Source organism: Phalacrocorax carbo, chromosome 3 (assembly GCF_963921805.1).
Source record: "Phalacrocorax carbo chromosome 3, bPhaCar2.1, whole genome shotgun sequence".
Classification (NCBI taxonomy): domain Eukaryota; kingdom Metazoa; phylum Chordata; class Aves; order Suliformes; family Phalacrocoracidae; genus Phalacrocorax; species Phalacrocorax carbo.
The window spans coordinates 51,934,247-51,957,126 of record NC_087515.1 but is presented as its reverse complement, the minus strand read 5'-3'; the positions used below and the strand labels follow the sequence as shown (position 1 = coordinate 51,957,126).

The following is a 22,880-nucleotide window of genomic DNA, read 5'->3' as shown; positions in this document are numbered from 1 at the left end:
TTATTCATGTTGGTGAGGTAAACTTGTCATCTTTATTGTTCTTACTGTTTCTCAACTAATACAATGCTATTTGCTAAAACAGTAATTCTTCCCTCAATGAAACTGTATCTTAGAAAAGTGGCAGCAGAAGTGGGTCTAATCAAAACTAACCATTACCTCACTTCGTGGTTTTAATACAACCACATTTAAACTGTTTTCACTGATGACCTTGAAGAGAACAATGTACCATTATGTTTTTTATTCAAAGCTCCTAGATCCCCAGTGACTGGGAGCTGTTTACAGAAAAAGATAAACACAACAACAAATTAAGTCACAGGAAGCTATAGCGACATTCTCCTCGGACCATTAAAGCAACATCACCTGGCAGAGGGATCCCTAGATTAGAAGCCAGGTCCTGAAGTCTCACTGTGGTTCTGCCATTTTTCTGCTTTGTAGCCACTCATCTAATTCAAAATGGTTTCCCCAACTGCTTGGAAAAAGGATAGAGGTGTCTGTGTTGTTGAAGTTTTAGACAACCTCCTGGTTTAGAAAACTTCCAGATTTGTTGTGAGAACTAGTCTGTGCTCACCCAGCAGTTGGTGGGGAGGTAGGGTTGGTGGATATCACTATTTCAAGTTGCCTCCAATCATTGACATACACAAAGCTAGTGAATATTCTTGTACTTCTGTCTAATCCCTTTTGCATTCTTCAGTAACATGCAAGTGTCAAGAGTCTATCACAAATACAAAAAAAAATTTTTAATGCCCACAAACTTTCAGGTAATCATCACCAGTAAAAAAAGCCCACAGAATTTTTCTAAACTAAACTAGAAATTCCATGCTCTGAGTAAGATCTTCACTATAGAATTAGGATTCACAGTTTGCTAAGAAAAAAAGAAGATAGGAAGTGTTACTTGGTATCATCAACATCAGGCATGTTCTGGGCTAGGTAAATACTGGGCAAGTGACACAGAAGTCCTCTGGGGGGGGAAAAAAAAAACAACACCAAAACAAACAGCACTGAGCATGCAAGTAGAGTCCTTCACAGAGCTAACTTCCACGGTGGCAAAACTTATGTTACATAAATCATGCTATTTCCCCATCTCTGAAGGGCACTTCTACCTTAAATAACAGATCTTACACATGCACTTCCAACTTATTTTCAGAAGTTTATGAAGCCTTTAAGGCATCCATTTTCTCCCTTTTTAATCCTGGTATGTTTTAATTGAGAGCAGCTCCTCAATGTAGATCACGAAGGGGCCACATGAATATGCCTGCACAAGGGAGGAATACAAATGATTAGGAAAAAGCAGCCTTAAGGAGGAAGAACTAGGCCATTTCTTTAAACAGGGGGGTTAGTTTATGTGAACTTCAAGTGACCATGAAACTATGGTGTAAGTGTATCAAGCACAGCCAAGCTGATCCAAGATGAGCTGCTGATGAAAGGGGTTATCCTCTCATCAGCTCCCAGCAACATGCCAATGCGGTTTATTTTCCCATCAACACTGGTGATCCTCTGACTTCACAGTGAACTCATTCAGGAAGTTAGCCAGCAGAAAACTTACCCTACACCAGAGGGAGTCAACAGGCACCTACCATTTCAGCTCCCTGAAACAGCTTGCTTTGGAGTCAGACATGTCCAGCATTAACAGACAGAAACGGGAATGAAACAAGTAGGTGTAACAATCCTCATCACTCCAAACAGCCTCTTGCAACCTGCTTCTACAGGTTACCACCACAAAAGTAGGACCCAAGGTAGCTTTTGCAGTTCATCATCAAACACAGGAGCCTACAGCTCAATATATTAGCAGACATTCACCTCTGCATGTATCACAGGTTGAGAAGCCAGACAATGTGCTCAAGCCTTTTTTCTGCTACCTCTAAGTTGGTAGTGACTTCGAGCAGAGAAGCATAGGTTAGATAACTCATTTTCCACTAGTAGACCTGTCAGAGCTCACCTCTAGGAGGTCTAAAACCTACCAAAATTATATTAGTTTAAGCCAATATAGCAGTCTGTATAAAGATTTTCAAATCACTTCGACAACTTGGTTTTAAATTCCAAGGTGATGTTCAGCACAGGACATTTCTATATTTAAACAAAGCTTCAGTCTTAGCAATTTAGGTTTTAGCAAAAGAATTTCAATATTCTGATATTGCTCAATATAACCGTGTAACTGTTCTTGTGTTCTCTTTTCAATTTCAATATATATGTAAGCAGATTTCCACTTCCTTACCATGCCTCCCTTCAGTTCCACAAACAAAAACCTCCTTTTCCAAGTGCTTTGGAAAAAGTGTTTCTTGGCACAGCAGAAGGGCTAGTTGCTTTGATTCAAACACAAGTTGTTAAAACAAGATGTTGCAAAGTGCTAAGAGAGTAGTTCAACATATTTTAAAAAAAAGGTACACACAGCTGAATGAACAAAACAAACAAACAAAAATCAGCCTTGCAGTCAAATCAGAAGGTAACAACTGCATCACCATCTTGTAAACAAGAAAAAAGGCTTGTCATGAACAAGAGGTCACCATCAGCAGGGTAACCAGCTACAGTGACATTAGCTATACTCACAACATATCCATGGCTAGAGCCATCCAAGGCGATTCATGTTAAGAGATAGAAGGGGCATGCACTCTACATGTAGGCACATTTATGCTTAAATAAACTGTTAGAAAAAAAACCAAACAGGAACAAGGTGGATAAGTTATTAAATTACAAATAAAGCTTTTTTTTAAAAAAAAAAAAGAAAGGATTAAAAACACACAGGGTAGAACAGTAAAACTTTCAGAGTGGCTTGTAAAATAATGGTAAGACATGGGCCAGCTGGCATGCACAAGAGATTGTCAAATAGGGTTGGCCAGTCAGTGAAGATAACCTTTTAAATTATTTCTTCACTTTTTGTAGCTTAATGTTATCTATATGTCCATTTATAAAGTACATAAGATTCACCAGGCACCGTTTATGTTATTACCAAAAAGAGTGAAAAAATTATAGTTAAGCAGAAAGCAAGCATTTGTGGCATTAAAAAAAAAAAACCCCTCACGCTTAAAAAACCCATAATCTTACACTTCAGTGAAATCTTATACTTTAGTGAAAAGATTTCTTCAAAATCTGATGATTTGCTGGGAGATATTTACATATCAAGTCTTTCATCTACCCCAAAAGAAACCTCTCAGAGTTTATAAATAGCTCTCCCTATAAGGACAAACATTTTCTTCTGCTATAATCACGTTCCTTTGAGCAATAAAATGTTAAACTTCTCTTACCATTCCAATCTTCTCCTTTTTCTATTTCTGATTTCTATCCCTTCAATACTACTGCCATAGATCCAACATTTTTCATTAACGTAAGATATGTGATATCACCACACACACTTCATTCATGCTTGTCAACTGACAGAACTTGTGTCTTCTCGTTCCCCTGTGAATGCTCAATTACACATTTTAGCCACAACTTTGAAGAAGCCTTCCAAAGCAGCAAGTTGGAGAAACAAAGACAGACAAGCTAAATAATTGCACTGAGTTGGGCAGCAAGCCATGTCCTCCAGCAGTAGTCCCTTATTCACTGGATGCATCTTTTCATTCAGGACTTCGTAGAACCTGTGGTTCATTTGCCAGGAGAACTTGGTCAGTAGAAACAAGGTCTGCTCTAGTGCCCCAAACAGTACAAAGATTTCTCTGCTGGTCCATATGGCTATGTCCCTATACAAGTAAATAAAACAGCCCAGAGCCTGTTCTCTAAACACAAAGTAAAGGGGCATGACACAGCTTGTATTAGCAAAGCGGAACTCTTCTCCTTACAGAAGGGGGGGAAAGACAGGCACTATTCCCACTGCCTTTTGGAAACAGTCCCTCTTTGCTTTCTCCCAACACACATGTAGGCAGTTAGGCATCTGTCTAAACTGGACCAAGGAGCACACTAAAAATTAAGCGGAATGGACAGTGCTAGAGCTTCAGCCCACATCTGCTCTGTGCTTAGTTCAGAAGTATAAGCACTGCATATAGTTCCAACAAAAGTCCAAAAAAGGTTTGAAAGAGACAGGCAATCTACAAGCACATTCCTCCTCAAAGCCTAGGAAAGTTCCTACAACACGCCAGATGATCCTGTTCTCTACCACCACAAGAGCTAAGCCAGAATTGGTAAGGGGAACACACTGTTCTATAAACATTGGAGGCTGCAGGTCACCCAAACTCTGACCTCGTGAAAGCACTTCTCAAAAGGACACCTCTAATCCCAAGACCCTCTTGCATTCATAATCATGAACTGAAGGCCACAGAACTACATTTAAGACTCAAGATACATGAAGAAGCAGCTTCTTGAGGCTAGCTGTCTTGGAAGTCTTTACTGGTAAAAAATGAAGTCTGAAGAAACAGGAACAGTGAGACATCCACACAAAAGCAACTTGCTCACAAGCATGAGACATGGGAGCCTAGCATGATGAAATCTGAGCACACCGGCTACAACACTGCATGTTTAAAGAACACGAGTTCAGTTTCCTGTTACATCAAACAGTAACTTTCATCAGTCCTATGTTTGCCTTAAAAAAGGCAAGAAAAAAATCTCTACTGACATCACACTTAGGGCTGGGCAGACAGTGGCAGATTAGGAAATACAATGAGTCACTGCAAATACAGAACACATAGCAAGAGTTTTCAAATGGCCATACAAAATTTGGTCTTACCAAAACACTAGATAATACAGCCAAAGCAAACTACACCAGAAGAAGGGTAACAGCAGCATAGTACCTACACAAAACCAAAGCAGCTGGGCAAAATAAGAACATCGGAAAAAGGACAGAGTAAGACACAGGCCCACTGCAGGAAGAAACAAAATCAACACAATTCAGCAATCAAGAAGGAAACACCAGCTAAAATAAGCTGATGGGTGGACAAGGAGGAAATAATATTAAGCTGAAAATACAGATACAACCGAAAGAAAGAGAAAGCCCTGCAAAGAAAGCACAGCCAACAGAGCTATGTTCCAAGAAAGAATTCACTCCGGAGAAGTTGCCAAGGTACTGTATATGCATGAAAGAAAACCAAAATATAAACACAAAAATAACCCAGTGTAAGTGAAAGAATGAGTTATCATAAACTTAACCACTATGTGTTAGGGAAAAAAAACATTAGTGAAATACTAAGGCACATATTTAAAACAAAAAAAAAAAGTAAAATTTAAGTCAAAGACCATTAGAAGAAAAGGGAGAGGGTAGTAGCTCTACACAGTTTGGAAGTAAATAAAATAAGACACTATGGAAGAAATGCAATGGGAAATAAAAATGAGGCAGCGAGGAAAACTGCAAAAGAATAAAAAGGATCCACACTTAGCCACCATAAGTCAGGCTATTCTCTGAACCAGCAGAACACCCCAGTGTTGCAAAAATGCTACTAAAATATCTAGGGCAAAGAAAGTGGCATCCTTCCTGCCAATTAGGAAATTTCCCCACCGGGTGAAGCAAAGTAAGCAATATTATTAAGGTGATCATGACAATGCTCATCAGCAGCTCAAAATATCTGCTATTTTGGGCACACGTGGATCAGAAGGATTAGAGATGCAAAGTTTCTGTACAAAGCTGTTAAGAAATTTGGATGCAAAAGTTTTCCTTCCTTTAGGAACTATTTGTGGCTGGCATTAGGGGATTTCTCTCTGATGCAAGCGAAAGGATAAGAGGAAGGAAGAATGCTGGAATTATTAACAGCTGAATAAACTTTGTTAAGAGAACTACTGCTCAGCTGCACAGGAGTTGGTTGATAATGCAGAAACAAGGAATCAGATCAATAAGTGCTAATGAAAGCATTAAATCGTCAGTTTCCAGATGGAAGGTAGATTAACTGGTCTCACGTTCTGACAATCTCTTCTTTGGGCCCCAACATCAAAGAAGGCAAGATTACTACTGCTGCTTCTATGTTGAGGTTTTTCATTATTATTTTAATTAGAAACCACTAAAATGAGTGAGAGTTCTCTAAAGGCAGTGAGAAACAACCGAAAGCCTCCTCTTTTGGTATTCTTGAGCCAGAACTACTTCGGAAAGCCTTCAAGTGAGACAGAGACCCCAGTTCTAGTCCTATTGACCCATAGGATATGGCATCTCTTAATGATCTAACATTTTGTTGTTAAAAAAACTCACTCACCCAGACTAAAGCTTGCTATCAACGTGTGTTTCAAAAGAATATGAAAATTGGAAACAATATTTTTTCTTCTTAATGCCACCCATGACAAGGCACTTAGAAGCTTGGAATTAATCGAGCTTCCTGCGGAGATAAGTCACTGGGAAGAAAGTATATTAGAAGAACTCAAAAATAAAGGAGTTCCTTGTAAATATGTAAATGACACACTTTTTTTGAACTAATGCATACTCTTGCCAAGCTTTTTTTACCCCCCCAAGAACATAATTAGCATACTTCTAAGTTGAAATAAAGCATTCTCAGTGTAGACTAATAGTAAAGATTAATCCATCAATTTACCATAAAAATTTAGAATTTGTTAACCATATTGTCCTTCTTCCCTGCAAAAACAAACACATCATGAGCATTTTGGATTGTTCATTTGTTAATAAAGTCACAATTGCAAGTCTGTTACCTGCCTTTTGAACTGTCTCATTCAAGTGTGCAACGCATCAATACATTGTCTGGCATAGCAGAAGCCAAAGTCTTCTATAAACATCAGCCAGGCTGGTTCCTCCCACACTAATTATGACAGCTTGACAAGAAGCGACAATGAAACTACAGAAATATGCATCTTTCTCACAAGATTTTAAAAAGGGGACAAGGTGGGTGGGGGAAGCCCACTTCCCAGGATGAAAATCCTTTTTCCTCACCTTGAAACAAATTAGAAAGAAAAATTAGTATAATTTAATAGAAGAGGTCAAAGCTGAGGCTTGATTCAACACAGTTGCCACCTTCAACCACATCAACTTGTCACATCCCACAAGATAAGCAAGGCTGAGCTGTGAGAGCCTTCAGATGGCACAGGAGCAATGTACTGCAAGGAGCTGTCAATCAGTAGGTGGCACTCTTCAAACTCTGACAGTGGGAAGCCAAGTACCTGCACAAGCAAGGACACATTACACAGCAAAGTCTGGATCTTTAGCAGAAATATCAACAAGAAATATTGAACAATTTTAACCACAACTGACTGACACCCATGGGGAATGCAATGGCTTCATTTCAATAAGATATATAGCAATCCTTATACATAATCTCTGAAATTCCTAAAAATTATGAGTGCTATAAATATTTTGGATCAACACTACTGTATACTAGTGTACTGAAATCAGTATCTTAAGAAATTATCCATTACATCTGCAAAATACTTTGAGTTAAGCCTTGCAGCTAATTACATACATGTAAGTAAAACTTGCAAATGATTTTTTTAAAAACAGAAAAAAACATATCATAATTATTTAGGTTTTGGCATAGCTGTTCTTCAAAGCTGGACGGTAAATTTGTTACAATAAATAGAACAGATAACTAAACGTTTTGGAAAAATATATGAATTGTTATTTCTGTGATATTTACTAAGTGAAGATGTAGCCCACGCACCAAAAGATTCAATTGTTTTTAGCGTTAAAATCAATACAAGGTATAACAAAAAAGAAAACATTGCTCTATAAAACAGGTGTCAAATTTTCCCTTCCTGCAAAGAGTATTCCTTCATTTAACATTACAGACTTTTTTTTTGTATTTTAAATACAGATTGAAATCAATACACATTGCTGCTCATTTGATGAAACAGGAAAGGAAGAGCAGATTTAGTAAAGTCCAAGTACAGGTACTTGTAATTGAAACAGCCAGCAGAGGGAGTATAAAAACAAAATAAACCCAAATAGCCCTTCTTCTTTACATATATATCTCTATTTTTTTTAACTAATTACCTTAGCTTTCTTTAGAATATAATAGTGACAAAAATACAAAAACTAAAATATTGTAAAAAACCACTGAATTTTAAATTATTAAACATAATGACTTGAAATTAAAAAAATCTGTTAATGCTAGTTTTAAAAGTATTAGCTCATATTACCTTTACCAAACTGAAATAAGATTTTAATCAAGACAAGGTTAACGTCAGCTAACAAGCTGCATAAGCCATTTCTAAGTTATAAATACACACACACAGATTCCCGTTCTTGTTTTCCTAATCTAAACCTAAGTTCATGATTTGAGAACATTGAGAGAATATTAGGTATCTCTTTGTATTAGAATACAAAAGGTATTGTGGTACTGATCCGTACAACAGATTTAAAAGCGAGTAAGCCAATGTATGCCGTAGGTCATTAGTGGAAATGAGCATTTACGTTACCGTTTCAAAATCAAATCACTAAGTCATGTACATGCTGAAATAAAAAAAATCATCTTTACACTTTCAGGGTTTCACCATATCCAACTGATGAGTATGATGCCTTAAACACAAACAAAAGGAAGGACACGAACAGGGTGACTGGAGCCACCAGCCTTGTGTTAGAATCTTAGATGAGCTGCCATCCTCCTCGCACAAGTGACAAAGAAACCATCTTCCAACTCACCTACGCTATCCCACCGTGCATAATCACACCTTCCACAGTTCATTTTACACAAGAGCAAGCTTACTGAGTTAACAGTGAAGGCGTTACCTCCTTTCTCAAGGCCTAGGAGCGCTAGGTACCCCCAAGCCATCAGGCAAACATGGGCAGCAGAGCTGAGGGGTCAAAGGGACAAAGACTAGTTATTTCAAATGTAAAGTGCATGCTTTATAGGTAACCATGTGTAAAAATACCTGACTCGGACAAACAAGCCCCCCTTTGCTGTTAGCTGCTTGTGCCCGCATGGTTTCCATTCCCTTCCATGCTATTCCTTGCTGTCTGCCCTACGTGTTGGTCCATTACCCCTCTAAATAGAACGGCAATGCTTCAGACCAGGATACATGGTTTTCCCATACATTAATGCAAAATGTGGTATTATGAACCACCAGTCCTGATGGGAGCCACTGAATGATATCGCTTATCATAACTATACACCCCTTTAATGACAATTTTGCTTTTTATTAATGAGAAGCCAGAATCCTTGGCGTGAAAACCAGAGACAATTCTGTTTTCTACATCAGCATCTAAATTTTAAGGATGATTTAACTGTAAAACCAAACCCTGTCCACCTTTACACATGGGATTCATTGTTGAAGATCAGCATTTGGCTTACAAAACCCTGACTGCAAGTAATAAATACACAGACCAAGAAAAAAGTCAAGCCAAGGTAACTTTCCCATTAGCACAGGTAATAAAGAATACTTTTAACTCTATTTAAACCTTAATTGCTATTTTCTCCCACAACTACAGATCTTGCTACATCTACTTCTTACAGTACTACTCAATCGGAAAGTCTTAACATCTGGCACAGGAAGGTGCAGGATAAACTTGCTGCATCACCAAAAAAAAACCCATAAAAGGTAGCTGTTTATAGAACATCAACATACTTATAATAGTCTGACGAGCAGAAAGCCCCCATATGTAAAATACTCATACCTGTGAGTAGACTCATGGGACACAGGTGAAATACGCTACACATGTGCTGCTTGAGACACTGAGTGTAGAAGGAACATGGGATGCTCCCCTGAAGGTAAGGCATTTCACAGAAACCTGGAATACCTGGCAGCTTGCAGTATCCTAAATATGGTAGAACTCCAATGGAGAATTGATCTAGGATGTTAGATACTGAAAGTTTCTCAAAACAATGTGTTATGCACCCAGTTAGAGATTTTAAAGTTATGAAAAGCACCACACAAAGCTCATATAAACTTCTACAGTCCAGTCCAGTGCTTTATTAGGAATCTTAAAAACAAAAATAGCCAGATATGGCACAAACTGAGTATTTCAGAAGGTAAAATTTTAATAATATCAAGAACCTTCTAACAAAATCCTGACCGGACAGCATGCTCCACTCTGAGCTCTGAGGAGAAAGAATACATCTGTAGTAATTTCATTGTTTTTCCAGTCTTGAGGATCCTGTTAAATCACTTATAAATCATCCTTCCAAAACAGCTCATCTCAATTCTCTTTCCTACAGAAGTCTTCAGTTTCTCTGTGAAAATATTTATACTTTTTTGCCTTTAAAGTCAAACAACATATATATGTGTTATTTAGAACCTAAAATACATTTCAGGAAACAAAAGCTATGAGATGCAGCACATTATCTTCATTATTCTACATGATCTCATCCTCTTCAAAACAATAATAGCCTTCCGGCTGCACTGTAACAAGGACTGTGCGCAGTACTCCAAACAGTTGGACAAGTGCTCTTTGCAGTAGCTGCACTGGAACTCAATAGTATCTTGTTTGACTTCCCTCCACTCCTTGTTTCCTAAGGAAATCAGATTTATGCAATCACTCAGAGAGGGAGGGACGTGTACGCATATGTATATACGCACGCACGTGGATGCCTGTCCGTCTGACCTCACTAATACCTTTTAAGCCCATTGGCCAGTTTCAGTCGTATTCAAAAGAGGAGTAGATATACCAGACATTTGGGTTCTTGAAAGTTTCATGAGAGCAGGCTACAGAGCACGGAGAAGTGTCTCCGCAGAGAGAGAGGCTGCATGTCGTCTTAGACGTCAGCAAACTCACAGGGGATGGAACTGTTCTGCTCCTTTCCTGCCTGCAGGAAAATCTTCAGTCAGAGGTCAGAGTCAGTCAAAGACGACCAGGTTTCTTGTGTTCAAGTGTTCATGAAAGAACTTAAAGTTGAATTCACCACTGCTTTTAAAATGGTATTTTGGACAGAGCTGATGTTTTCTGTGTCATCCTCTTCTTGGTCTAGCACAGGAGAGGATTGCCCTACATGACACATATTGCCTGGCTCAGTCCCTTGCTCCTGAGACCACTTATTTTAAAACATCAGAGTTGTACAGCATTCTACCCCTCTCAAACACAGAGAAAATAAAAACTGCAAGAGCTTAGGATACCCTCCAGGCATCAAAACTAAGGAACTAAGAACTAAGGAACTCTGTAACACAATCAACTATCAGTTTCAAGTTTCAAAAGGACAATGCAGCAAATATATAGTCATCTTTATTCACCTCTACCGTAGAACTACCACAATTGCAGATTATTGTGCTAAAGACAGCTGTAAGGCAATAACACAAATGATGAGGTTTCAGCTGACATCTCTATAGCTCTTCTCACATCCCCCCAAAATACATACAGGTGTGAACTACATACTATTCACCTGTATCCAAAAAGCCATCTAATAAAAGTATGCTAACAGAATAAAATGCAAGTGGAGGAACACTTTAAGGCATAAACCTATGCTTTAAGAAACCGTCACAAAAAGAAGAAAAAAAATCCAAAACAAACAGAAACCCCAAATAACCACAGCTGATTGAAGCCACCCTGAGCATCAAAACATGAGGCGAGCAAAAAAGTTTCCGATTTAAAAAAAAAAAAACAAAAAGTATGTCAGCCCTGACAGACGCTCCCCTTGGCAATTCATCAATCCCGTGAGCAAAAGCGAGCCCCGCACGTTTCCCGCGGGGCGGAGAGGGCGGCCGGGGGCAGCCCGAAGCCCCGGGGGCGCCCACCCGGCGGGGCGCCGCGAGCAAGCGAAACGCCCCGGAGCGGGGCCGGCGGCGGCAGGCTCGGGGCGAGACACCCCGCCGGGGCGCCGGGCCGCGTCCCTACGAACGGGGAGCTTCTGTCCTGCCAAACCCTCTCTCCTCCCGCCTCTCACACCGCCTCGGCCGCCGCCGGGCCCCGCACCGAGGAACGGAGCGGCCTCCCCCGCCCCGCGCCCTCCCGCCGCCTCCGGGCCCGGCGGGAGGCGGCTTGGGCTCCGCCGGCCGCGGCTCGCCGCCGAGCGCCTGAGCGGCCGCGCTGTTCTGCCCTCCCCGCCGGCCGGTCAGCGGCCCCGCTACAGCGCCGGCCCCCCGCGGCACACGCTTCCTCCCCGGCTCCTCGCCCGCCTCGCAGCGAGCCGCGGCCCGGGGAAGGAGGCTGCCGGCACCCAGCCGCTTCAGAGCCGGGGGATTCGCGGGCGTGCGGCAGGTCTGACTGGGGATGCCGAAAGAAGCGATGCATTTCACCCTTTTCGGTCTTCCTCCTCCGCTGCCGGCGCTTTTCTGACAACGGCCGCCACCGTAAGGCTTCCTTTATTGCTCCTTCAGGTAAGTAGGGGCGAAAGTCTCCATTCCCCTACGTATCAATTCCTGAGCAAATGAAGCATGCACCAAGTAAAAGGCTGCCACACATGCACGGAGAGTTGTCCGGTCCCGAAATGATGCCGAAATCCCCGAGGCGCTAACAGCCAGCGGCCACAAAGAGCACTCGGTTACGCCGAGCATCCCCTTTGTCCATGCATCCTCGATACACACCCGGCCGCTCCTCCATGCGTCCACGCACGCCCCACGTACGCGGCCCCTTTGTGTCTTCGCCTCCCCCCACTCACAAAGAAATGCCCTCTCCTGAGGCATGCACCAGCCTCGGGCGCTGCCCCTCGCCTCCCCCGAGACACGCGCGACCCGCCGGCGGGCACGGCGCTCCGGTACCTACTTGTGTTCAAGAAACAGTCCGTAAACCTCCTAAAGCAGCTTGTAGAATTAGATCCATCTTCCATGTCTGGCCCTAGGAGCAGGGGAGACGAGAAGGAGAAGAAGGCGCCTCTCTGCCGCTGCTGCCGCCTAGGAGTCCTGCTCCCGCCGGGGCCGTCGCCTCCTCGGATCCCGTCGCCGCGGGCTGCTGCTGCAGCACCGGGGGAATTGCAGGACCACGGGCGAGAGGCGGCTGGGGAGAGGAGGAGCCGGGAGTGGTGCTGCCGGGGGCCGCCGGCTGCGGAACGGAGCAGCAAGCCCTGGATGGAGGAAGAACAGAAGAGTCTCCTCCTGCCGCTGCCGCCTGGATGGGCGATCAAGTGAGCTGCTGCTGCTGCTGCTCCGCCAACATCTCTTCCTCCTCCTCCTCCTCCTGCCGCTCTCGCTGCCTCTCCTTCCCTCCCTTGGAGACTCGTGAGGTTAAAGGAAGACGAGGAGGGGAAACGAGGAGGCGGCGGCAAGAAGTAAAAAGAAGATGGAGAAGCGGAGGAAAAGGAGGGGATTGGAGCGAGGAAAGGAGCCGCTGCCGCTCTGGGGACGATGCTGGCGGAGGCGGCGGAGGAGGCTGTCCCTGCAGCGCGGCTCCTGCTGCTGGTGGTGGTTGTTAGGAGGAGCGAGAGGGAGCTGCAGGCAGCCGAGCCGCCTCCAGGAGCGGGGGGGGGAGGAGGAGACCCGCCGCTGCCTCCACCTCCGCCGCCCTGGCCATGGGAGTGGAGCGGGCGGCTGCCGGAGCTGGGCTTTTCCCGGGGTGCAGCAGCCAGGGGGGCAGAGGGGCGGGATAAGAGCCGCTTCTCCGGGTTGGACATGCTTCCGCTCTTCCCTCCCTTTCGCGGCAGCTTAAGGCAGGACGCCTAGGAGGGACACCGGAGTAACAGGGCAGCCGAAAAAGGACGGAGCCAAAAGAGAGGCAACCGCGGTTCGGTGCCTCTCTGCCCCCCCACCCCCCGGGCAGCCCGCGGGCAGTATTTCCTCGGTCCCCGCCCTCACCGAGTCCTCACATTGCCGTTCCCCCTTTAGGCCGGAGGGAACGGGGCGCTACTGACCGCCAAGCGGTTCCGATCCCCTTTTAAAGTCCGCTGTCCCTCATGCTCCCACCTCGCATTCGAAGCAAGAAAACGGCAACAATCTCTATTTTCTTCGAGCGAGGCAAATATTGCCCCGTACGTGCGTGCGCGTCTGCAAAGAAGCAGATAAAACCACCGCAGTGCCGCTTCCAGCACCAGCCCCGGCCGCCAGAAAACGCCCACTGGCGGGGCCAGCGCTTCCCAGGCTGCCTCCCTCCCTCCCTCCCGCCCTCCCTGCCAGTACCCGGCGCGCACACAGGAGTTACGGCACAGCGGTTACCTAAAGGGAAGGCAGGGAGGGAGACACGAGGAAAAGATCCTCCCAATGCGGCCTCATCATTTTGAGCCGATCTTTCCAGCCGCGGGATCAAAAGGCAGGCGACACGCGGCGCCTGGGACGAAGACACCGGAGAGCTGGCCCTCCGTGTCTGGGGGGCATTGGCCCCCCACGTCCAGGGAGCCACAGTCCCGTCCCGATGCTCCCCATCGCACGTGTGTGCCTCAGCCCCCCTCGGCCGCCAGTCCGCCCTACGCCGGCACACCGGCCCCACCTGCCCCCTAGGCCGTCCAGCTCCCCGAGGGGCTCCGTCAGCCCCCGGCCGCAGGTGCGGCGCGGCTCCGGGGGCCGCTACCGGCCTGGCTCCGAAGGCACAGGCGGCGCCGCTCGTCAGCGGAGCCCGCCGCGGCGGCCAGCCGCACCCCGACCGGGTTGGGGTCCCCGGGCAGGTAGGGTCCGGCCCCGCAGCCTCCAGCCGGCCGCGCTCCCCTCGAAGGCGCGTCCCGCCGCTCCCCCGGCCACCGCCCCGCCACCCGCCTCGCTGTCCCAGTGGCACGGCGCCTCCGTGGGGCCGCGCTACGGCATCCCTAAGCGGGGCCGCCGCCGGGGGAACGCCCAGCCGAGGGAAGCCCGAGGGCGGGCTCGGAACGGAGCAGGGCTAAGGGCTGCGCTGGAAGCCCCCGCCCCAGCTATTTCGTTTTCGTCCCAAACTCCCTCTGCCGCGGGCGCCGGCCGCCGCCGAGAGGCGGGCGGGGAGGTCCCCGTCCACCGGAGCTTACCTCCGTCAGCGGGGAGGGAGGCGGGCATCGCCCGGCCGAGCTCCCCTCGGCCCGGCCTACCGCTGCCGGTGCGCTCCCTCCGGGCCGGGCGGCCGCGGCCGCCGTCACCCCGCCCTGCCTGTCAGCCTAACGGCACCCCGGGCGCGGGCAGCACCCCCGCCGGGGCAGCCTCGCCCCGCAGCCCCACAAGCGCCGTTAACCGGCGAGGGCCGTTAGCGAGCCGGGCGGCTGGCGGAGCCCGCGGCGCCCCGGCGCTCGCCCTGCGGCGGCGGCGCTCACCTGGGAGCCGGCCGCCCTGCCCTCGCCGCCCCTGCCCCGGCCCGGCGGGAGGCTACCGGGCAGCGGGGCTGCCCCCGCCCGCGGAGGGGAGGCTGAGGCGCATAGCCCGCTGCCCGGGCGCCGGGCTAGCAGCGCCCGGCTCCCCCCGGGCGGTCTCGGTGCCACCCGCCCTCCCGGGGGGAGCCTCCCGGGGCTCCGCTGCGGGGCCGGCAGGCGCCGCGGTGCCGTCCCGACTCGGGAGGGCGTCCCGGCCGGGACTCCTTTTCCTCAGGTACCTGGACGGGACGGAGGGAACGTGGCTCCTCAGCGAGCCGCCCGGTTCTGCCGGCCGGAGGGGCGTCCGCCGTGGACCGGGCGGCAGATTTTGTGGCGGGGCGGCGGGGAGAGGGAGGCCAGCGCTGCCCCGCTCGGCGGAGGCTGCGGGAATCGGTGCGGGGACCGCGGGAAAGGTGTTTCTCCGGCTGTTTGCAGCGGGGCAGGCAGAAGGCGGGCGATGCTGGTTTCCTCCTCCGCTGCCGGGAGAGCGAGGCGCCGCCGCCGCCGCCTTCCTCCGGAGCCGCTCCAGGTGCGGCGTTAGGGGTCTGCGGGAATCCCCGCCGAACTACCGCCATCTTCCCATTTCCCTTCAAAATCTGGCTCTTTTCTTTCGAATTTCGACTCCTGCTTTGAAAACAATATAAACCTGCGCGTTTGGGTTTTATTTTACATCGCTCAAGTATTTTATATACATATCATTTGAGGTACACGCTGACTCCCGTCAAAGTTACAGTCTTTAGGTATCACTTAATCTGGAAGGCTGCAAAATAAGATGCTCCTCTGAAAATAACAGCGCTTTCAAGTTAAAGTGCGTTTTCAGCCAGCTGAATGTTCTGTAGCAGTAAGAAACAATCCACAGAGTTTGCAGAAGGTTTAAAATGCCGAAACAGATTAAAGGTTCTCGTTAAACAAACAAAACCCCCGTAAAACAAAAGAACTCGGAGACGGCAGGTTTTACTAAACTGCTTTCATCTGCATGGTTCTTAAAACCTGCTGCTGCCTAAAAATCCTGAACTAAACTACAGAGAACTGCATCTGCTTTTGTGATCCTTTTTCTCGTAGTATATTTGACTTTATCAAAACAGTTTAATAACTTGTATTTCACACGTCTACTTGTGTGAGATGCTTTTATTTCCTTAAGTCCAACCACTACCTAACTTTACATACAGAGCTTTTCTCTAACTGCTGCAGAATGACTAGAGATCCAGCAAATATTTAAATTCTCCGAAAGAAAGCTTAGCTAATGGAAACAAAACTTCGGTGAATCGTGTTTTGTTGTTGCAGCCTATTTGTTTAGCAATTAACAACTTCTCATTAGGAAAATCTCTTACACTAAAATGTTTAAATTGAAAGAGAGAATCAGACTGAAATGACTGACAAAAAGCAAGAGCTATTCACCTGAAAAAATGAAAGTTGCTCCTTTAGTCCCAAGTTGTTCTGCCAATATCAAGAGTAAATTACTCAAAGTTTACATCGTCAATTTATAATTGTAGAATTCTTGTTTGGCTATGCTAATCTATGCTAAATTTCTCAGTTGCTGTTCATCCAAACTGCAGTAGTTCAAATATCACTGTCTGACACTGGATATCTGTGTATTTATTAAAGGAGTGTGAATTGTCCTTGTACAAATATGGATGTGTATATTCAACAAACCGGGCAAAATACAGTTTGATTTGTAAGAAATCATCAGGTATTCTAGAGAGGCAGCTTTCAAGTTAAGGATGATTTACAAACTGTTCATTTGATTATTTTTCATTAGCCGTTAGCAATTCATACCTGATTGATCACCTGCTTCTTGGCTGGGCAAGCAAAAGCAATTACAGAAGAAAAGTTAGATGACAGTGAAAATTAATTTTGAAGCTCTGTACATATATATTTGTAAAATATACACATTTGCACAGAAGTCAAATATGCTTGGTGGCCATCTCAATACCTGCAGATAAATTAGTGATGAATGACATTTGCTCGTTCCCCAGGGTATCTGTCAGTCTGGGTTGGCATTGCTCACTCAGCATGACAGCCTCCGTTGCCACAGAGCGATGGTGTCACTGACGCTGCTGTGGTACTGACCATTTACCCACGTCAGTTACCGGCAAAGTCTCACCCACTCCAATAGGAATTTTTGATGTGAAACAGTGAGGTTCGCTACATCATCCCCCAAAAGGATTTTTAAAACTCTGAAACACAAAGAAATGCAAATTAAAACACTCTGATGCATCCACTTGCATCAGGTGCAGGGGCTCTGGTACAAATGCACTGTGCCAGTGCAACAGTGGGCAAAAGTCGTTGGTTGCATGTGCATGCATAAATGCGATTTCACGAGAGTTCAGGAGTCAGAGTTCCCACTGGAGCCATCAGGAGGTCTAGCGTGCATCGTACTTACAGGAACAGGCCTGGTTTTAAGGCAGCAAATAAGCCTGTTTGGCAGTAATTTAGCAATATTAATCAAAATACTTGAAGGAAAATGTTGTGGGGAAAAAGTAAAATCAAGTTATAACAATGGTTATTTGGTATTAAATACAGCTTAAAACCAAACACCTGTTCTTTCCCAGTTCTGTCTGCTATATTTTAAGACAGTGACTCATCTTTTATCTGGTCCCACTCTTTTGCCTGGTAAATCCTCTTATCTCAGTCATCATCCTTATATCCTAAGAGTCCCCTCTATGATGTCTGATCAATTCCTTGAAAAAAAAAAAGGGGGGGGGGAGGGGGAATAAAACAGATTATGGGGAAAGGGAGTTTAGAAAAATGTAGGCTGACAGAAATAGAGGAGCTGATGAAACCAACCACCTGAATGTGGGTGAGGCAGGAGCAGCCACAATGAAATACAGAGAAGGCAACCTGTTGCAAAGGTGGGGCGGGGGGAGCAAAGGGATAAATGCAGCTAAAGCCCAAGCTCTAGAGCTGAGTAAATACAGCCCCAAACTAAATCCTTTATGGAAAAGTCCTGTGCAAGTTAATAAAAATAATTGCATTCTTTTCTAGGGATTTTCTGCTAGATGATCTTGCAGAGTACAGTCATTATTACCCAGCTACTGAACTGCTATAGCAAATCAGAAAACTAGAGAAGACATTGTTTCCTAAAGCCTTCTTCTATAAACCTTTCGAGTAATTGATAGAGAACCGTATTTCATAAGGGATTCTTTCAATAAAGGTTTATTCTCAAACACAGTACACATGCAAGGAGTAAATTTGTTTAAAGGGTATGTATCAGCCATTTTCTCTGATTCCCTCAAACGCTCACACAAGCCACCTCTTTTCTACAAGAATATTAACTGTGAGTGGTGGTAACGTGCAAACGTGCGCCAGCAGCCATCTTGAGAGTGATTTCGGGAATTACCCAGTCTAGATGCAGAAGAAATACCATGAGATCCAAAATGAACCACAATTTGTTCAGCAAATCAAAACAACACATTTTGTTTAAGAAGTCCAGGTCTGTTCAGAGATAACTGACGTATAGCCAAAGGAGAAAAAAAATCTAAATAAATACATTGTTTGCTTTCAGTAGTTTGTTCAGCTCTGCTTATGTCACTTTCTGCTCTGCCAGGTTACATGACAGGAACTATATATAAATAACAGTTTCTCTAGAAGTGCTATGGTATGGGATGTGTGATGGTGGGTACATTAATAAAGCTGTGAAGACCCTGTCTTTTCCTGGCAATTTTTTCCTTTTAGAAACACACAAAACTATGCAAAGTTTTCAGTATTATTTTTCAGGGAAAAATTGCAATTCTTTATGGAAATAAGATACCTCACATGCAAGGGTAGGACTTTTTTAATCTCAAAATTTTCAGGTAGACATATTGCTACATATTACATTGTAATAAAAAGCAAAATATTTTTAATTTTAAAAGGTTAAATAAAAGCTAGTGCCAATGTACAAAGGGAAATATTTACAATAACTGTACTCAGATTTGTTTCCTGTAAAAGACTATGAAAGAAGCTAAGGAAAACCTTATGATGCCATCTACTATTTTGTGCTGTCCTACACAGCAGAAAGATCAGCTCTTTATTGGTTTTATTTAAAGGGTGTCCAGAAAAGGAAACAGCTGTTTGGGCTTAAGTTACTTTTGTTAAAGTAAAGGACCCCCCTCCAGAGAAACTGTCCTCTAAATAAGTTAAGGCTCCAGCAGCAGCTCTCTTCACCAAGATGCTGTATTATAAACCCAAAGCACCATAAACACTGTAAGCTCTTTGATACAACAACCATCCTTTGAATCACGTCCAGCACAACAGGATCCTGGCTTAGGACCAGGGCCTCTTAGGTAGCGATGAAACACAAACAGCAAACAACGTAACAGCTGGCATGGTAGGCAACAGCACTGTTGTTACCTAATACTATTGGAATAGCCATTTTTATTATGAGAAAAATAAATAGGGTTTTCAGGATTTTTGTAATTTTCTGTTTTCATAATGAAATCTAGACTTAATTTATGACAGAAGAACGTTGTTATAATTTGCTATCTGCTAGAGACAAATAATTGTTATTTCACTTCTGTGTTCAATTGGAACACAGGAATTCTAACCTTTACATGAATTAAAGTTGCTTTATATGTAAGAGTTTTAATTAAAATCCAAAAGAAAAAGTTAGTGTTAACTTATCTTTTACTCCTTCACCCTGAGTTGCCCATCTTGCTAGCATGTAGCACAGACCATACGCTACTATTTTCACATCAGGAATGCCAGCTTTCCCCCATAACTCTCTCTTGCAACCCGCTTCTTCACTTTTCCAAATTTCTCCAACCACTAAAACCAAGCAGACTTTTTCCCAACATAGTTTGCACAGTTCATGAGAAATCCTACTGCCCCATCACTGGCAAATTCTTTGATGGAACTAGCAGTCTCAGCTCTGAGTTTAAATGTAAGGCTTTGTTCTAGCCGAAGCCTACAGCTGATTCCTCTTTGATATTAACAGCAGTTGCAAAATTAAATGAAGAGACTAAGTCCAGCCTTTAGAGTAATCTACACAGGAACCAAATTTGTGCTGAATTCAAGCACCTTTTTGTGACTTCTGAGCATCACTCAGGGGGAAACAAGTTTATTTTTAGAACTATGCTTCATCCTTTTCATTTGATTTCATTTGAATTCTTCCTTTGTTTTACAGCTTCTGACAAGTCCCATTTCACTACCATGTTACCTCCTGGGAAGAATGGGACTTTTACTCCTGCCCATCTGTGTAAAAAGTCCATCCTGAAACTGTGGCTGTTGATAGTGAAATGCAGTCATTAGCCTTCAGAGTTAACACCATGATGAGATAAAAAGTCCCAAGAAATGCATACCTCTAGCAACCACGGGCTATTTAACATGTTTCCTAAAACAGTTTGGTTTCAAATCCATGCCCTGTTTCTGTGTAGAAACATACCTTTGCAACCCTGAAAACTAGAAGGCTTGACTTTGAAATGAGAGCTTGAAGTCTTCAAGTTTGTTGTGCACCCATAGCTCTCCTGTGTGGACTCTCAGGCTGATGCCACTGAAACATGCATTCAGTCAACACCACAATCCAGCTGGTAAAACTGAGAAAAGTTTATTACCTAAGTAATTTTTCTCTATCCAATCCTCACTTTAGGCACCAAGAAATTCAACCCAACTTATCTCCCTACAGCAGCACACATGCACACACTATGAACATGTACCTGCTGTCTTTATATCCCACCCTAGGACACACTTCCTATCTTTCTCCTGCCTGCTTTTCACACTTCTCCCTCTCTTTTTTTCCTCCTTTTCCTTCTCCCCCTCCCCCTGCCCTGAGCCAGTTATTTCTCTAGCTGCAGAATCAACATATCAACATAACGGTACAGATTTCCTTTGGAAAATAGTATCAACATGTGAAAGACACCATGTAGAAGGCTGGGGTATTACTGTCATCATCCCTGAACAAATACCATCTCACATACACAACCCTAGATCATTGCAGACAAGCTTATTTGATTCAGTACAATTATTCTCCTCCAGAAACGACACCACTGCCATGTACTTTTATTGATTCTCTTTTAGCTGTCTGTTTACTTATTCCCCATTATCTCCTTTGCCATCATCCAGAAACCCCTCCAACGCCTTCCTCTCCCTCATGCACAGTCCATCCTTCCATCCTTCTCCCCAGTTCACTATTTCTTCCCATGCTGCCACATCTCAACAAACATACTTCAAGCTGGCAGCATACCTCCTGTCTTAGCTGCAACAAGCTCTTCACCTGCTCTCCCTTCTCTGCTCCCAAACTCTTTCCCCAGCAGAAGCACCTCCTCCTGCCCTCCTGCTGGCCAGGTCCCACAGTCTAGGGAAGGGGGATTCTTCCCAAGCCTTGGATCTAAATAAAGGTCAGCCAGTAAAGCAGAGGAAGAGGAAGGACAGAGACTGCTTGTGCTCTACCAGAAGCCTGGGGCTGCCTACGGAGGAGGCTTTAAGGCAGTAGCAATGAAGAAGCATTATTTTATCAGTCTGGCCACAGAGAGCGGGAGTTGCTCATCTCCTGCTTGATATGGGTTCCCTGAATGAATGACTGGGAGACTGAGTACAGGCCACAGAACTCAAGCAGAACAAACAGGACACATTCTTCCCCCATGTTAATACAGGATCAGCAGCTACTCCAAAACAGCCCAGAAATAAAATAAGCACAAATAGTTCCTTTATGAGTTTTCCCTAGAAAGAAAATAAAGTTACATTCCATAGGTATAACTGACAGGAGTTCTGTTCAGTCTAGGAAGCTCTGTATTTATGGTAGCCAAACAGGATGGAGATTTTAAAAGATATTGATTGCTTTATTATATAGAAAATAAATACAGAGCAGTACACTGCAACGTACTGCAATCACATTTGGAGAGAACAGACTTGAGTATCTAGCAGATTTTTGCAAACAGTTTATTTGAACTGATCTTTTTTTTTTCTTTTTTTTTCTGCAAATCTCCTGCACCTTTAGGACAAAAGCAGAAGAGAAAGCACAGCGTAACTCACTTGAAGCAATCTGTACAGTATCCTCAGCCCAGCTTTCTCTTGCTGGATGCAGTCTGCAGAGATGTAGATGCTGCACCTGTGGGTCTGACTATTTTCAAGATAAAGCAGCAATGTGGCTCCCACCAAATCCCATAACTCAGAATCCCTACACTGAAAAAGATTCTGGCAAGCCATCTAGTTTGTAGTTTCTAAGAGTAGAAAAAGTAAATCACACAGTAGTCTCAAAACCCAAGTTACATCAGACCATCTCTATACCTGATCTGGATCATGCACATGCAGATATAATTATCTATCATTACCTTTTTTTTTTTTAAGTGCAGATTGACATCCAGACTAAACAAGTCATTAATGCAAGAGCAACTCAGGGTTTATTTCTGGAGAAACCGTTCCTTTGTGAGACTGCAAACCTCCCATTTAACTAAAGCTCTATGTGGGGCTTTTCACCTGTGGTTACTCTAACCTAAGTTGTGGTTTGACTGGATGTGGCTTCACTAAAGAAAATCTAAAGGATTTTATTAGAAAAGCAGAATTTTTGCTGCAAAAATCTTTTGTTGCCTATCAGCCCTTGTCCTGCACACAGCTTATCACAATACAGACTCAAAATTTGATACAATTTTTCTCACCTACAAAACTATCAGAGTTGATTTTCTAAGTATTTCAGCCCTATGGAGCTCCAAAATAATAGACTACTGTTAACACTGCTTTAAATGATCTGTGGAGCCGGGCTTTAAATGAGGGGGAAAGGGAGCCACAGGAACCTTTAGAGGAGGAAGGAAACAAAAATGAGACAATCAGGCAGAATTTTGGTGTGAGGGGAAGCTTGGGAAATGGTGTGTGCCACAGGAGGGGAACCCACCCACCACCCCCGCACCTAGAAGCCAGGCTCTGGGTGCAGGCACTGCCATGTGAAGCCTGTCATTCTTTTCCAGGTCAGTGGAGCTCTGAACCAGAGGCCTGCGAGAGATCCCCTGATCC

At 44.8% G+C, this 22,880-nt stretch overlaps 1 protein-coding gene across 2 annotated transcripts in view; it reads right to left on the bottom strand.

Annotated features, from left to right (window-relative positions):
- The window catches only part of PDE10A (phosphodiesterase 10A), a 199,098-nt gene extending 185,378 nt beyond the window's left edge, over window positions 1–13,720 (bottom strand). Inside the window, exons 1-2 of one of the 2 annotated variants that reach the window (XM_064446931.1) lie at window positions 13,618–13,720; window positions 12,485–12,782 (exon numbers count right to left, since the gene is read on the bottom strand). In XM_064446931.1, the coding sequence (XP_064303001.1) occupies window positions 12,485–12,548 (64 nt within the window). In that variant the 5' untranslated portion in view covers window positions 12,549–12,782; window positions 13,618–13,720. Of the gene's footprint in view, window positions 1–12,484; window positions 13,451–13,617 lie in introns of those variants that run through there. The other variant, XM_064446930.1, reaches the window with a different exon arrangement.
- Between the last annotated feature and the right edge of the window lie 9,160 nt (window positions 13,721–22,880).